Below are 14,893 nucleotides of genomic sequence, written 5' to 3'. Positions count from 1 at the left end.
AATGCCGGGGTGAGATGGTATCTCATTGTGGTTTTAATTTGCATTTCTCTAATGGCTAGCGATCACGAGCATTTCCTCAGGATAATTCTTAAAATGAGTGAAGCATGCAGCCAGACCCCCACCCGCAGTTGCTGTCCAGTCCACTCCAACTCATTGCAACTCCATGTGTGTTGGAGCAAAACTATGCTCCACAGGGTTTGCAGTGGCTGATTTTTCAGAAGTAGATCACCAGGCCATTCTTCCAAGATGCCCACTAGGTGTGTCGGGTACCTTTCCTTCTTGGAAACCTGCAGTCTCACCAAGGACTTGTACACATTTGTTGAGCTGAATAATGATAATATACCTTGCTTAGCCTCAGACATCTCATTACCAGGAAGATACAAACAAACGGGCAGGAGTTTGGAGTAAAGCAAGAAAAATGATGAAGGGGCTAGGTAGGTCTGTTTATGCGAAGGCAGATTAGAAGAAGAAAATCTGTTAGGAAGCTGGGCCCTGACTCTATGAATGTGGGGAGACCTGGTGCTTATCGCCTTGAGTAAGAGGGAGGTGAGTAAATAGGGATATGGTGGGAAGAAGGAGCCAGAGTAGGGGGACTTTGGAGAAAGAGATAAGAGAGAAAATTAAAGCATACATCCACACAAAGACTTGTACTGAAATGTTCACAGCAATTTTTTTTTGTAATAGTCCCAAAGGGAGACAACCCAAATGTCCACCTACAGGTGACAGGATAAATTATGGTACAGTTATACAGTGGAATACTGCTCAGCAGTAAGAAAGAATGAGCTCTCTATACATGCAACATGGATGAATCTCAAAATAATGATGTTAAGTGAAAGAAGCCAGACCATACTGAGTCCATACTGAATGATTCCTTTTATATAAAACTCTAGAAAATGCAAACTCATTTATAGTGACAGAAATTAGATCAGTGATTACCTGGGGACAGAGGTGGAAGGAGAGACAGATTACCAAAGGACACAAGGAAATTTTTTGAGGTGATGGATATATTTGCTATCTTAATTGTGGTGATTAGAATCACCTGTGTACACATATGTCAAACTCATCCAATTGTACACTTTATATGTACAGTTTATTGTATATCATCCGTACCTCAATAGAGTTGTAATAAAAATAAAAAATAAAAAACATACCAAAAAATCCCTCAGTCCTGAGAACGGGCTTGTTGGAGAAAGTTCCCTGAAAAGGGAGATAAATTTAGCTGAGGAGCTGAGGACACCAGCTTGACATCCGAGATCTTCTCAAGTAAGCTTACCAGCCACAAAAGGCTCTACCAGGTCTGAGTAATGGGAAAAGGGAGACTGGGGAAGAAAAATGACTGAAGTGAAGGTCTAGATTTGCTATTTGGATGCAAAAATATTATTAGCACCCAAAGGTTTATGGGTAAAATATTGCAATCTTATTTGCTTGACACCTGATTCTTTTAGACTTGGCTTCATTTCCCTCAGGATGCTGGTATCTCACTCCGCCCAGCACCTTACCCTTTCAAACTGCACTGTGGCATGAACCAGCCAAAACAAGTGGGGCATGGGTGGAAGGGGACATGGCAGGGGATAACTCTGACTCTGTAGTACCCATATTATTGTTAGGTGCCGTCAAGTTGATTTTGACTTATAGCGACCCATATGACAGGGTAGAACTGCCCCATAGGGTTTCCTAGACTATAATCTTTAGGAGAGCAGATTGCCAGGTCTTTCTCCCGAGGAGAAACTGGGTGGGTTCTAACTGCCAACCTTTCAGTTAGCAACCGAGCACTTAACCGTTGCACCACCAGGGCTCCTATCTCACCCATACCTAACTCTATTTCTTCCTGGGCAGTGGGGGAAGGGAGACTCCAAGTGGGAGGAGGTAAAATGAAGCACACTACAAACTCCTGCATGACAACTAGACTAAACTCCACCTTCCTGAGTACTTTGAATCTTTCAAAATGGATACTGCTGAACATTCCTGACATTCAAGAGAAAACAGTACCTCTCAGGTACAAGGAAAGGAGCTCTGGTGGCACAGTGGTGAAGTGCTCGGCTGCTGCCCCGAAACGTGGCTTTTCCAACCCACCAGGCGCTCCATGGGAGAAAGATGTGTCAGTCTACTTCCGTAAAGTTTACCGCCTTGGAAACCCTATGGGGCAGTTCTACTCTGTCCTATAGGGTCACTATAAGTCAGAGTCTACTTGATGGCAACGGCAACGCAACTGGCCAGGTAGGAGGAGGAAGAATCAAGGGTCCTTAGGACCTGGTTGTTTCTTTCACTCAGAGCCTAACCTGTCTTAAGCTGGATGAGTTCCCCTCCCTCCTTTCCACCTCACTCCTCTTTGTCCTTCCCCATATCTCTGAAGCCAAAGACAATGACCCCAGGGAGCAATCAGCTGTTCAACACTCTCTGGGGCCTTTACCAAACCTCAGCCTTTAGGATGATGAGAGCTTTTATCAGCACTGCCCTGTGACCTTGGTTTCAGATTCCTCTCACAGGGGCAGGAGCTAAAATCAACACTTCTGTTTTTATTTATATCAGTCATCACACTCAGTGTACTATAAGACTGTAAGATGGGGCAATTTTTTGAGTCTTGTCCTATTTTGACCATGCGAAGGAACTTGAGTTTGGACTATCAGATCTGAAGAAATCCTGGTAACAGGACTAATGAAAATTAGCTAGCAGGCTTGGCAGAGTTTCTCAACAAACCATCTGCATCAGAATCACCTGGGGTGCTGGTTATCAAGGCCAGTTCCAGGACCCTATTCCACCTAAGGAATCAGGTACTCTGGGAATGGTGCCTGGGAATCTGAAATTTTAACAAGCTAATCCTAGTGATTCTGATGCACTGTAGTGTTTGAGATCCTCTGCTTTAAAGGAACAAAGTCTCTTTCCCCTTCTTTTTTAAGTCTTGCCATGTTTCGTTTCCTGGGAGTCTGGGGTGAGATACTCTTAAGAATGTAGAACAGGCATAGACTTGTATTCCTGGCCCTGGAGTGAGATGGGGAAGGGTAGGTGGGGCTGGAAAGAGGTTTGCCAACACAAATATTGTCACATCAGGCATGGAAATTTTGCCAAGAGGCTCACAAGGATGTGCTATTTGCTAGAGAAGGTGGCCTAGTTTGCCCTGCTCCAGGATAAGGAGTCTGGTATCATGGGCAGAGATCAACAGTGTTGGTGGGGGTGGTGGATAGAATGGAAGAGAAAGAGTTGGGCCCATGGTAGGGGGTTATTGGAATTCCCTTGGTCTCAGGAGAAGGTGTGAGTTGAGATCCTCAGAGGAGGAAAGCGGGGAGAGGCAGGTTAGACCTTGACTTTATTCAGAGCCTAATTACCATTTAGGGTAGAGGGGATATCTCATTGCCCCTGATTTTGGGGATCAGAAGTTGGGAGAGGAAGCCAAGGCTCAAAAATTCCAGAACACTAAAGCTATTTTACCCATCTGCCCAATGGATGGAGGTGTCTGACCAATTCACAAAAGACTCAGAAGTCAGGGTTGGTGGTAGTGCTTCCATTTAATAATTTACCCCATCCACACTCCTGGGTAAAGGTTTGGCCAACATCCTCCCTGCCTCACACATAAACCAAGTCAATCTCATTGACTCCTACTTACCCTTCCCAACTCCATTTTTCCACCTTTCCTGATGGGTTGGGTGCCCTTCTCTATGTTCCCATAGGACACCATGCTTGCCCACATTATGTAACACAACACCAAACTGTAATTTTTGACTGACATCTCTGTCTCCCCTTGAGAACAGGGACTGTTCCATTGTGGCCAGTTTAAGGCCTCTCGCAGAGTCGATAGATGCTCACTAGCCTACAAGAATTACTCCAACAGTGAGTGGACCCTCAGGGGTCTAGCGCCAGAGGAACCAAGCAACTCATGGCTCCTTCACAATGGGGACAGGCAGGCTTGGCCTGGATAGGGATCTTAGATTCCAAGCCAGCCTCCTGCCTACTCTGCTCTGAGTCCCAGGAGACTGCCAAAGATCACAGCCCCAGCTGGCAAGTGGTGAGATTTTCTTCCTGGAAGGATTCCTGGCTTGAGAACTGGCCCTTGCCTCTTGTGTCCTTCTTTGACAACCTCAGATTGCTGGGGAAGAGGGGATGGGAGGGAGAGACTGAGGCGGTCCCAGCTTTGTTACTGTTTCCCAAAGCCCCTGTGTCCTCCCTGCAGTTATCTCCCCCAAGTGCACATGGCAGGAATTCCCATGGACGTAGATGTTTCCTAACACTGAGTAGAGGTGAGGGGTGCCCGGAGAGTGGCACTGCCTCTGGCCGCACATGTCCCACCCCTAACTCTGGACTTCTTTAGCTTTAACTAACCAGGGTAGAGTGCAGCCCACCAGACTGAGGAGCCCTATATCTGATTCTCATAAATAATCCACTCCAGTGATGCACAGAGGATATGACTCTGGTTGGAGTATCCTTGTCTCTGTAAAAGCCGCAGAGTCTTCAGAAAACCTCAAACCCCTCAATAGGGATAGTACTGTGCAGCCTCTCCCCTAGCCCAGGAAACACACACCCAGTAACAGCTATTTTATTTTCTTTTTAATTTTTCTGAAGGATATACACCACATATCCCATGGGCAATAAAGCGCATTCAATGTGTTTATAAGCCAAACAGTCACTTTGTTTAAGCAAACACATGTACAAAGTAAAAGAAAACCACAAAATAATGAACTGCATGTTCATAACATACAAAAATTGCCGCCTACTCAGTAGGTAACTACAACATTCCAACTCCTGAATATATCTATAAATTTACATTTTCAGTTAAAAAAATAGACTTTTGAGAGTTCAGATTTTGTTTTAGATTTTTTTTCTTACATTCTGGAGAACCGAGGCTCAGCTCAGCCCTCTTCCTTGTTTTGCTTCCAAAGCCTCCCCCGAATCATCACTCCCTGCCCCCCTTAAGGCTAGAGGTGAGCACATCCCTCACAACTGCACATGTCAAGCCATCAGGAAGGCGCACCACACAAAAGGCATCAAGACGTGAAACTTTTTTTAAACCAAAAGGACGAAGAATAAAACCACTTTCAAAAAAAAAAGAAGAAAAACCAAACCGTATTTTGCCACATGTGAGAGTACGTGAGAGTACGGTCGAGCTATATTTACAAAATGGTTAACGGAACATCACTCTGACACATGCGCTGATTAACACCTAGGACTGCTGTTTAAAAAAAAGCTTCAAACTCATCATCACAGCATCATCACTAAATAGAGGATCACCACTGGTTTGCTTGGCTTTTCTTTTTTTTTTTTCCCCCAAAGTGAGGACTTAACTCCAAATAATACAATAGAATACGCAAATTATCTTCACATCAAGAGTACCCCAAGAAAAACAAAATCCATGGCACAGACACTGTACAAGGTGCAGGGGTGGGCTTTTAGGGGCCCAAAACCCATTTTGCCAACTCAGTTTTCTAGCACTGAAAGGAGCAAGGGGTCAGGCATAAGATGGAAATGATACTGAAATGATATATCCAAAGTCCATGCAAATCAAGTTCTTTGGACAGAGGTGAAGAACTTGGACATGGCTGTTTCAGGCAGCTGAAGTCACAGGGAGTAGGAATTAGGGGAGGAAGGGGAAGTGGGCAGAAAGGATTATTGGCCAATAGACCTTCCACGCTGACCTTAGGGTCAAGTAGAGGGAGGGGAGCACTCAGCTCCAAGAACCTCCATCTGACCTAAGAGGACCCCCCTCCTATGGCCATCTCCTTTGCCTGTCCGGTAAGTCTCTTGTGTTTCTTTTTCTCCCATTTTCCTTTTTTGTTTTTTTTTCCCTTTAGCAAATTTCAATTGTCCTGGGAGAAAATGTGGCCGTCATGTCCGAAAGCCCTGTGGAGGCGCTGAAGGAATTGGTGACCGCTGAGGAAGGGAAGCTGCTGACTTGGGCCGGGAAAGCAGGGGGAACCGAGGAGTAAGTGGTGGCCACTGACGGTGAGGGGAAGCCACTGTGGACAGGGGACGGGTATGTCGAGGAGCCAGGAGACGAGTAGGAGGTGGGCACCGGCGATGGGTATGAGGTGGTGGCTGGGGATGGGTAAGAAGTAGTGACTGGGGATGGGTAAGAGGTAGCAACTGGGGATGGGTAGGAAGAGAGGGAGGAGGTGGCCGAAGAGGCCACGCTTTTGTCTGCTTTCTTGTCCTTCTGCCGCAAGTGGATCTTAGTATGCCTTTTGCGTTCATCGCTCCTGGCAAACTTTCTCCCACAAATGTCACAGGCGAAGGGCTTCTCGCCTGTGTGGGTGCGGATGTGGGTGGTAAGGTGGTCACTGCGGCTGAAGTTGCGCATGCAGATGCGACACTGGAATGGCTTCTGGCCCGTGTGGATGCGTATGTGGCGGGTAAGCTCGTCGGAGCGGGAGAAGCGGCGGTCGCAGGACTCCATGGGGCAGGCGTAGGGGCGTTCATGGGGAGGAGTCTTGCTGGGCCGGTTGGGGTACTTGCGCATGCGGCTGGGTTTGATAAGCTGGGACTGATAGGTGGTGTTGAGGGCCTTCAAGTCTTGGGAGCCCGACTGTGTGGCAAAGGCCTTGATGGTGGACAGCGGAGTGAGCGAAGGCTGTTGAGCGCGGCTCTCCAGGCCCTGGAAGGGCTTCTGGTCTGGGGTGCCTAGGCCCAGGTCCCCCTGCTGCTGTGGAAACAGGTAGTCGGGAATCATGGGAACCTGGAAGCCGCCCTTGGCAGCAGGGTAGGCAGGAGGCGGGTACTGGAGCGTGGTGCCAGCCGAACCAGGAAAGGCCTGGCTTTGCGGCTCTGGGAAGATGTCAGTGTTGGGGTTGGGAAAGGTGGGTGCCGCAGAGTAAATGGGGTTGCTGTCGTTGGACTGTACTGCGCAGCTCAGGGGTGGGCTCTGGGAGGCAGAGGAGGAAGAAGAGGCCGCTGGAGAGGGCGCCGAGGTTGAGGTGGCTGGTGGGTTGGTCATGCTCACGAGGCCACTGACCAGGCTGAAGAGGGGCTCAGGCCACAGAGTGTTGCCACTGTTGGGCGCAGGCTCAAGAGAGAAGCGCCCAGTGTAGGTGATGGGGGGCAGCCGGGTGGTTTGGCTGGGATAGCTTGTCTCCACCAGCACCTTCTCATTATTCATAGAGATGTCAGGAAAAGACTCTGGCAGGAGAGAGAGAGGGGAGGCCTGGTTACTGGAGAGCAATCACTGGAGAAGGAAGAGGACCCGAACTGCCAGGCAAGAGGTCGGGCCGGCTACCGTTGACTCCAGAGCTGGTTAATAATTGATAGAAGCAGATTGCAATGTTCCTGGATGCGCTCCAGCGGCAGAGCCCATTTCAAGAACAGCTGACGCAAATACGGAGAATCCCCCTCCACTGCAGCTCCCAGAGCACCGCAGCGGCGGCTGAGCGGGCGAGGGATTCCCGCCAGCACCCCCAAAGCCGCGGCTAGTGCGCGCCCCCTACCCGGGGCTGCCTGGACATCCCTGGCCACAGATCACGGCCCTTCCTTGGGGACAGGCAGCAGGCAAGGCAAGCCTTCCTGGAGAGGGGGGGCTCAGCCCTGCTCATCAAAACAAGTCCTCCCCCACCCTGCAACCACCCACGCAGCCACAGAGATCTACATCCAAAACAAAAGCTCGCTCCTCTGCGCACTGCTAGGGACAAGGGAGGGAGGTGCCCCTAGGCATCCCTCTAACACATGACCCTGGGGATAACAGGAATGGAACAGAAACCTCGTTCGCATCCCTAATGACCAAAAGCGCTTCTGCGGTGAAGGGCGCTGCACAGGCCTTGGGGGCGAAGGGGCTAATCCACGGCGCAGGCCTCCGTTTACCTGCGGTGAGGTGCTCGTAGGGCTGCTCGCCTGCTTCCCCCTGAGGGTTGAAGGCGCTGCTGCTGCTGCTGTTGCTGCCGCTCCCTCCACTTCCACCGCTCCCGTTACTGCTGCTGTTACCGCCGCTGCCCTCAGGGGCCCCGGCGGCACCGAGGAACTGGGGTGCCCCGTTGCTCAGCAGCATCATCTCCTCCAGCTTGGGGTAGTTGTCCATGGTGGGCGAGTGAGGAAAGGAACCGAACGGGTCGGAGATCTGCAGCGGGGACATCAGCTGCATCTCAGCTTTGGCCGCGGCCATCCCGGACCGGTGGGCTGGCGAGCTGGTGTTAGCGCGAGTGGGTGCAGCCCGGGGCCGGAGCTGCGGGGGACACACTCGCGGGGGCCTGGCCGGGTCACATGCGGGGCGCAGGGCACACTGGGGAGAGCGCAGGCGGGGTCCCCAGGATTGCCCTAGCCGCTGGCCGGTATGGACGCGGCGCTTCAGCGAAGCCTGGGGAAGGGGCCCGTCCTGCGGCGGCGGCTGGCGGTGGCTGCTGGCGGCGGCGGCGGCTCCCCAAGTTCTGCGCGCTGGGATCTCTCGCGACTCCCCGGATCCGCCTCTATTTGAAGGGTCTGGAACGGCACAAGCCCTCCTCCGTCGTGACGTACATGGCCATATATGGGAAGCAGGAAGCCCTAATATGGCAGGACGGGCCGGGAAGACCCGGAGTGACGTGAAGCCCCCTACTGGAGAGCGGTGGCAACCCCGTCCCGCACCCAGGGCCCCGAGCCGGCTCTCGCATCGTGGGCGCCGAAGCTTCGAGGAACCCAGTGCTCGAGCCGCAGCTGGGGCCTGCCGGACCCAAGCTACTCCCGAGTTCTTGGCATTGCCCCCGCCCCTTCCCCCCGCCTTCTTCCCTCCTCCCGGAGCCGGAAGCGGCCGGGCCATATCGGGCCACTGCAAATCAGGCGCTGCCCAAATAAGGATTGTTCCGGCGGGGGGATCCTTCCTGCTCCTTATATGGCGTTTCCGGGTCGATGCCTGATGCTCCCTCGCTCCCGCCCTCCCCCCCTGGTTCCGAGACCGGAGTCTGAGCGCGCAGAGGATAGGGGGCACCCGCTCGGGGAGGGCGCGGGGTGCAGAGCGCAGGGCGCACGGCCGCTCAGGCGGCTCCCCGGCGGGGACTGGCCTGGGGAAGCCCGAGCCTGGGGCGGGGGAAGGGCGAGTCGGGCCGGGGATCTTCTGCCGTCATCCAGGGCCCGCCCGCCCACCTCTGGGACCGTGGGAGAGAGCCCAGAGCAGAGGGGAGGAGCGGCTGGGCGGACTAGGGCAGAGGCTGCACTAGAGAGGCGGGGCCTTGACCCCAGGTCTCGACCAATGGCACGGCGCCTTTCTAGGTGTCACCGGGGGAACTGAGGCTAGGAAATCCTGACTCCCTGTGCGAAGTGGTGGGCTGCTTGCGTCTCCGCTGCCTGTCAGTGGGATGCGGCTCTTGAGGCCTTGGAACCCCTCTGCGCTCTCAGAACCAAAAGTGTTGTTTCTGGTCACCGCCGGGGAAAAGCCCACCGTCGGGGGACGGGATGAGGGAGCCTGCCCTAGGAGACACTTGAGTCCTATTCCCAGGGGCTGGTGGTCCTTGTGGTGGTGGTGGTGAGGGTCTTCCTCACCTTTATGGAGTCCAAGTTGAGGCGGGGCGGAAGTGGCGGGAGTCAAGAGGCTTCCCTACGGACTGTCTGGGGACCCCAGGCTTGGCGCGAAGAGGGGAACCAATTTAGTGGCTCTGTGCTGCCCCCTGGAGGTCCCCTCTCCAGCTCCACTCGGGGGCCCCTGGCTGAGAGGGCTCTTCTGCCGCCTCCTCGCTGGTCCTCCTGGTTGCTGTGCTTGGCTCCCAGCCAGGCCGGGGGAGCCTTAGACGCAGTGAGAACGAACTGAGCAGGCGCCGCAGCCCGGGCTCTCCCTGCAGTCCCTGGGGAGCCGCCACCGCCGAGGCGGCTAGACTCCAGGATAGCACACCTCTCTCCCCGAGCCAGAGCAGGAGTGGGGGTGGGGGGTGGTGGGGGACGATTCTCGCGTGTCTCCCGGGAGTGGAACGCGAACAGGAAAGTCCTCCCCGCAGTCAAATGCTCACCCCAAAAGGAACAGGGATTCCAGGAATGGAAAGCTCCCGCTCTAGCTCTGAATCCAGGCGAGATACTGTTTTTTTCTGAATTTAAATAGAAAGCAGAAGGTGGGTGTCTGGAAGGAGGCTATACTGACAAAACCGGAATGGGAGGAGGTGGGTCAAGCCAGGGTTCAAGGTTAGGGGGTTTGAATGGGGGGGGGCTAACTTTCTTGGGCTTCATCCCTCTGTATCCTCCCCCTTGCCCCCCACCCCCATGCACATTTTCTTATAAAAATCGACTTAAGGAATCCTGCAGTGAACGAGGATGGTCTCTAGGTCTTGCCTCTGGGCTCTACGTTTGGGTTCCCCATCCCAGGGACGGTGGGGGAGGGGGGACACTTCCACTGTCCACCCATTTGCCAGTTTGTGGCAGAAGTGATGCCCCTCTCAGGCCTCCTGCTGCAGGGCAGGAAGGGCAGACCAGGCAGGGTCCCATAGTCCTGTGTTGAAATGCTCATTTTGCCACAGGTGGGGTAGCTTTGGCCAAGCTTTTTGTATCTCACTTTCCTCGAGTGTGAAATTGGGTTAATATTAATGATATCCACGTTGAAGGGATTGTTGTGAATACAAACTTTCACAGGCTGCCGTCTGTGAATTCCCGAAGCATAGTGCCTGACTTGCAGTTGGTGTTCAATAAACACTGGCTATTGTTATTTTCAGGGGCTTTGGACCGATCCGCTCAGCCACAGGTCACCCACCCATCCTCAGCCTCCAAGCAAACCCCATGCTCCTTTTCTGAAAAGTTGTTCAGAGAGGGAGAAACATTCCAATTCTAACACAGGCAACATTGTCCCTAAAAGCAAATCTGAATCCTTCTTGCTTCAATAGAACATCATATCCCAGAGCAGAGTTTTTCAACCTTGACTGTGCAGCAGAATCACCCATCAAATTCTGAAAAAGAAGGGTTTTACTCTAGATCAGCTGAATCACAATCTTCAAGAGTGGAACCCTGAGTGTGTGAGCTCAAGGACTGAGCAGGCAGCTCAACCTGGGCTCCCTGTGCTATCCCTGGGGCTAGAGCAAGCCAGTTCCCTAGATTCTAAAGTGCAAGCTGAACTAAGGTATCTTTAGGTCCTCACTGAGGATGAGCACTGGAAATCCTTGTAGTCTGCAATTTTTGTTTTGCCTACCCAACAGCAATTCCCCTTTCTTTTCAAAACTACTTCCCAGTCAGTAATTTCCCTTGGGAAACCACCCCAATCCATGTGGTTGGGAGATGACTCCACCCTAGATCTAGGAATGGGTATGTAACTCAGGCCTGGCTATCCATCTAGGATGCATTAATCTCCCCAGCCATAGTGATACAGGGTGAGTACATGACCCAAACCAGGCCAGTGAGGATCACTTTGGGGATTTTTTCTGGAACTCTTGGGAAAGAGGAATTCTTTTCCCCTGATGGTACTAAGCCAATAGAATAAGCCTAGAGGCCATCTTGCCAGCAGGACTGGAGAGCCTGCCTCCAGTGCACAGGAAATCAGAGAAGAGAGACACACACAGAGAGTAGGTCCCTGCATTCAGCCTGGACTTTTCAGTTACGCCAGTTAATTATTTTTTATTTAATTTGAGTTCAGTTTCTGTTACTTGCAACAGGTTCTGATTAGTGCACTCATTATCAAGAATAACAAAAAAACTTTTCTTTGGGCAAGGCCTGGGAATAGGGACTAAAAGATAGACCCCTGCCTCCAAGGAGCTTCTACAGTTCGGTAGAAGGGAACCTGGATTCTAAGTTACAAGAGAACTAAAAATAGTTAAGTTAGCCACCAACAGCCAGTGACTATAAGGAACATAGGAGATAAGAGGAGGAGGGAGAGATTCCAGGGGGCCTTGAGGAAGGCAGGGAAGATGAAGAGGATTTGGAGGAGAAAGAACATGAGCAGGACCAAATTTTCAGGCAGGGATGGGGGTGGGGGTGGTGTTGCCAGAAGGGCCCATGTGTGGTCCATTTGGGGAAGATGGGCTGAAGTAGAGAGGGTTTTACTGCGGAGTTGTAGGAGGCAGGATTGAATGAAATATTCATTCTTTTAAAAAAGATTTATTGGTCTCATATGGATAATTCTTTAAAAGAGCTGAATGCTCATGGCAAACATTCTTTACTAATTTAGCTATACAGTTGTTTAAAGATGACTGTAAGGCATAGATGAGAAATTTAGGGAGTAGTGAGTCTAAGTCAATGGTGGTAAAACAATATGGGTAGAGATAGTGGGAATGATGACATAAGGTAAAGAAAGTAACCAATGTTATTGAATTGTACATGTAGAAACTAATGAATGGATGCATGTTTTGTTATGTATATTTTCACCAAAACTTAAAGGTTTATTGTCCCCACTGCTTGTATCAGGCACTATGCTAAGTCCTGGGGATACCACAGTGAGGAAAGGCTTTTGCCCTTATGGGTTAGACAGAAATGAACAGTTCAGTAAATAAAAAGGATAATTTCAGATTATGGTAAGTGTATTATAGGAAACAAGACAAGCAAGGGGTGAATTACAGGGGTGGGGCCAGTGGCAGGGAAAGGACAAAGGGGAGGTGAAAGAAGGCATTTACTCAGAGATACAGGGCAGAGGAGTGTGGTGGATAGGAGAGCTTTCCAGGCAGAGGGGGCAGCTGTGCAAAGGACTCAGGAGGGAAAGAGCTTTGGCTATGATCAGTGTAGGACCTTAGGCTCAGGTGTGGGCAGTGAGAATGTTCAGGGCTCAAGCTGCTCCCCTCCACCGTGACTCTCCCTTGTTCTGTCCTCTATAGCTTGTACAGAGAAAAAGGTGGCCTTCTGGGGTGTCTACTCCTGGAAGGCAGCTTCTGCCTAGTAACAGTGGGAGGGGCTGACCCCAACCCCCTACTTGTTGCCCAGACCTTAGCCCTCACTGCTATGGGACAACCATGAGAAGGAAGGCTGGAAAGCCTCCTCCCTTAATATTATTATGCTGCTGACCTGACTTCTCAGCAGCGGGGCTGGGGGCATCTGAGTCATCCCCACTCTCCTTTGGTCTGTCTTTTGGCCAATGGCACACTTCTGTTTGCTGTGACTGGAGGGACAGGGAGAGGAAGAGACATGGTGAAAAGAACTGGCCCCTTCCAAGGAGCCAAATCTCAGTTTGGCCTTGTGACTCCAAACCTGTGACCAATAACCCAGGTGGAACAACAGGCCTGGGGCCTGAAGGAAACCAGGTTGAGGACAGGGAAGGCTCTCAGCACTTCTGCACCCCGGCCTAGGTGCCTGCTGGGCCTCAGGGGGTGCTTAGGGATGAGCCTGGGACTCTCGGACCTTGCCGGTCAGGTGACTGGTCTACAGGCCTGAGCTACTGTCTGCCCTCTGACTTCTGTTGCAGAGGGGAGAGGAGGAGAAAAAGGCAGAGGTGAGAGAAGAACTGACGTTGGCAACGGCAGCTGAGTCTCCAGGAAAAAGCCAGTGGGAACCATCTGTGTCTCGGACACCAAACCCACAGATGAGCAGGCTGCAGCTTTCAGAGAAAACAAGCCCCTTTTTCCATTGCCACTTCCTCCTCCCCAACCCTGGGCCACGTCAGCACCCACAAGCACTGTGACTGGCCCAGGACTCAGGAAGTGACTCTCTGGGACTCTGTCTGGGGTGTCTGTCACACTTTCCGATGGCTGATGGCTCCACTGGAAACATGGAGGGCCTGGCCTTGAAGGGGTCTGGGGCAGCTCTGCTCCCACCCCAGGAGGGTCTTTTTTTTTAAATTGTGGTAAGTATATATGTAACCAAAACATTTGACATTTCAACAATCTTCACATGTGCATTTCAGTGACATTCATTGGTCTTGAGGGGTGAGAAGAAACCTGAAGAGGTCAGGCATGGGGTGGGAACAGAAGGTGAACTGAGAGGGTGGGAGAAATAGAGAGGCTGACAGAAGGACATGGAGAGAGACGAGAGAGATTCCTCCCAGAGTGTTAAAGTGTGAAGCTATCATGTCTAATCCAATTACAGATAGGGAAGCAGAGTGCCAGAGAACTCTGAGTGCTAGGATAGGTGGAGAAAGGCCAGATTCTAAGAGGGTCTGGGCCAGAGGGTCCCCTGGGCTCTGAAGAGGGTACCTGGCATGCTCTGGACAGTCAGTCAGGGGCCACAGGTGGGGATGTCTTCCTGAAAGAGGAGGGGTCTGGACTGCTGTCCTCAGAGTCTGCCTGAGGGGTGGGACAGAGTTAGGTTAGGCCTGAAGTGGAAAACACTGGGGCATAATCTTCTGAGGAGGGGGTGAAGCCTGTCCTTGGTTGGGTCTGCTAAGGAAAGAAGGGATGGGTGGAGGTAGGTGAACACTTAGCTAGAGCTCTCTAGGTCCTCTCTGCCCCCAGAGTGTACCACAGATGCAGAAAGAGACTGCTGTCCTTGGACATCAGTCCCTCTGCCCTAGGCTGGGCAGTCCTTCTCCCAGGCCGGGGTCTGGCAGGACCCTGGGCTCAGAGAACAATCCAGCCCAGCCTGAGGCTTCTTTGCTCCCACCACCCCCAGGTGAGTGTGCAGCAAAGCTGGCTGCAGAAATCTCTGGAAGCTCGTTGGGCAGGCAGAGGGAGGGGAGCATTACATAAGAGCCAGCCCACTGATGTTCAGGAAGTGGAAAGCAGCCTTTAGTTTAGAAAGGTAGCGTTGCCATCCAGCCCAGAAAGGCAGGAATAGCAACGGCAGTTATTTCTGGCCCCTCATCACGCCCAGTGCTGGGGCTGTTCTGCTCCTTGGGGGGTGAGCTTAGGCTCTACAGACCCGGTGGGGACGGGGGTAGGTGAGGGAGGGGGCAGGCAACCTGGGGTTCCCCACTCTGACACTGCCCCCCGCCCCCACATACCAGGATGCAGCAAAAACAGCAATAATATTATTAGTGGTGCTTGTTTCCTTGGGTTTTTCTTAATCTCTGGATGCACTCTCCACCCTCACTCCTCAGCACATTTACTCAATGCTAAACACCTGACAGACATTTAGTCCTCACAGTGCCTTATGAGGTAGGTACCACTGTCACTCCCAT

General features: G+C 52.0%; 1 protein-coding gene across 1 annotated transcript; it reads right to left on the bottom strand.

The window, feature by feature from the left end:
• Nucleotides 1-4,522: 4,522 nt before the first annotated feature.
• On the bottom strand, nt 4,523-8,342 carry EGR1 (early growth response 1). Its single transcript, XM_004381045.3, has 2 exons — nt 7,777-8,342; nt 4,523-7,101 (listed from the first exon to the last, which is right to left on the bottom strand). Exons 1-2 carry the CDS (start codon nt 8,072-8,074, stop codon nt 5,777-5,779), a joined length of 1,623 nt encoding a protein of 540 aa, XP_004381102.1. The 5' UTR covers nt 8,075-8,342; the 3' UTR covers nt 4,523-5,776.
• Nucleotides 8,343-14,893: the final 6,551 nt, after the last annotated feature.

Source organism: Trichechus manatus, unplaced genomic scaffold, assembly GCF_000243295.1.
Source record: "Trichechus manatus latirostris isolate Lorelei unplaced genomic scaffold, TriManLat1.0 scaffold00080, whole genome shotgun sequence".
Taxonomy (NCBI): domain Eukaryota; kingdom Metazoa; phylum Chordata; class Mammalia; order Sirenia; family Trichechidae; genus Trichechus; species Trichechus manatus.
This window is presented reverse-complemented; position numbering and strand designations above follow the sequence as displayed.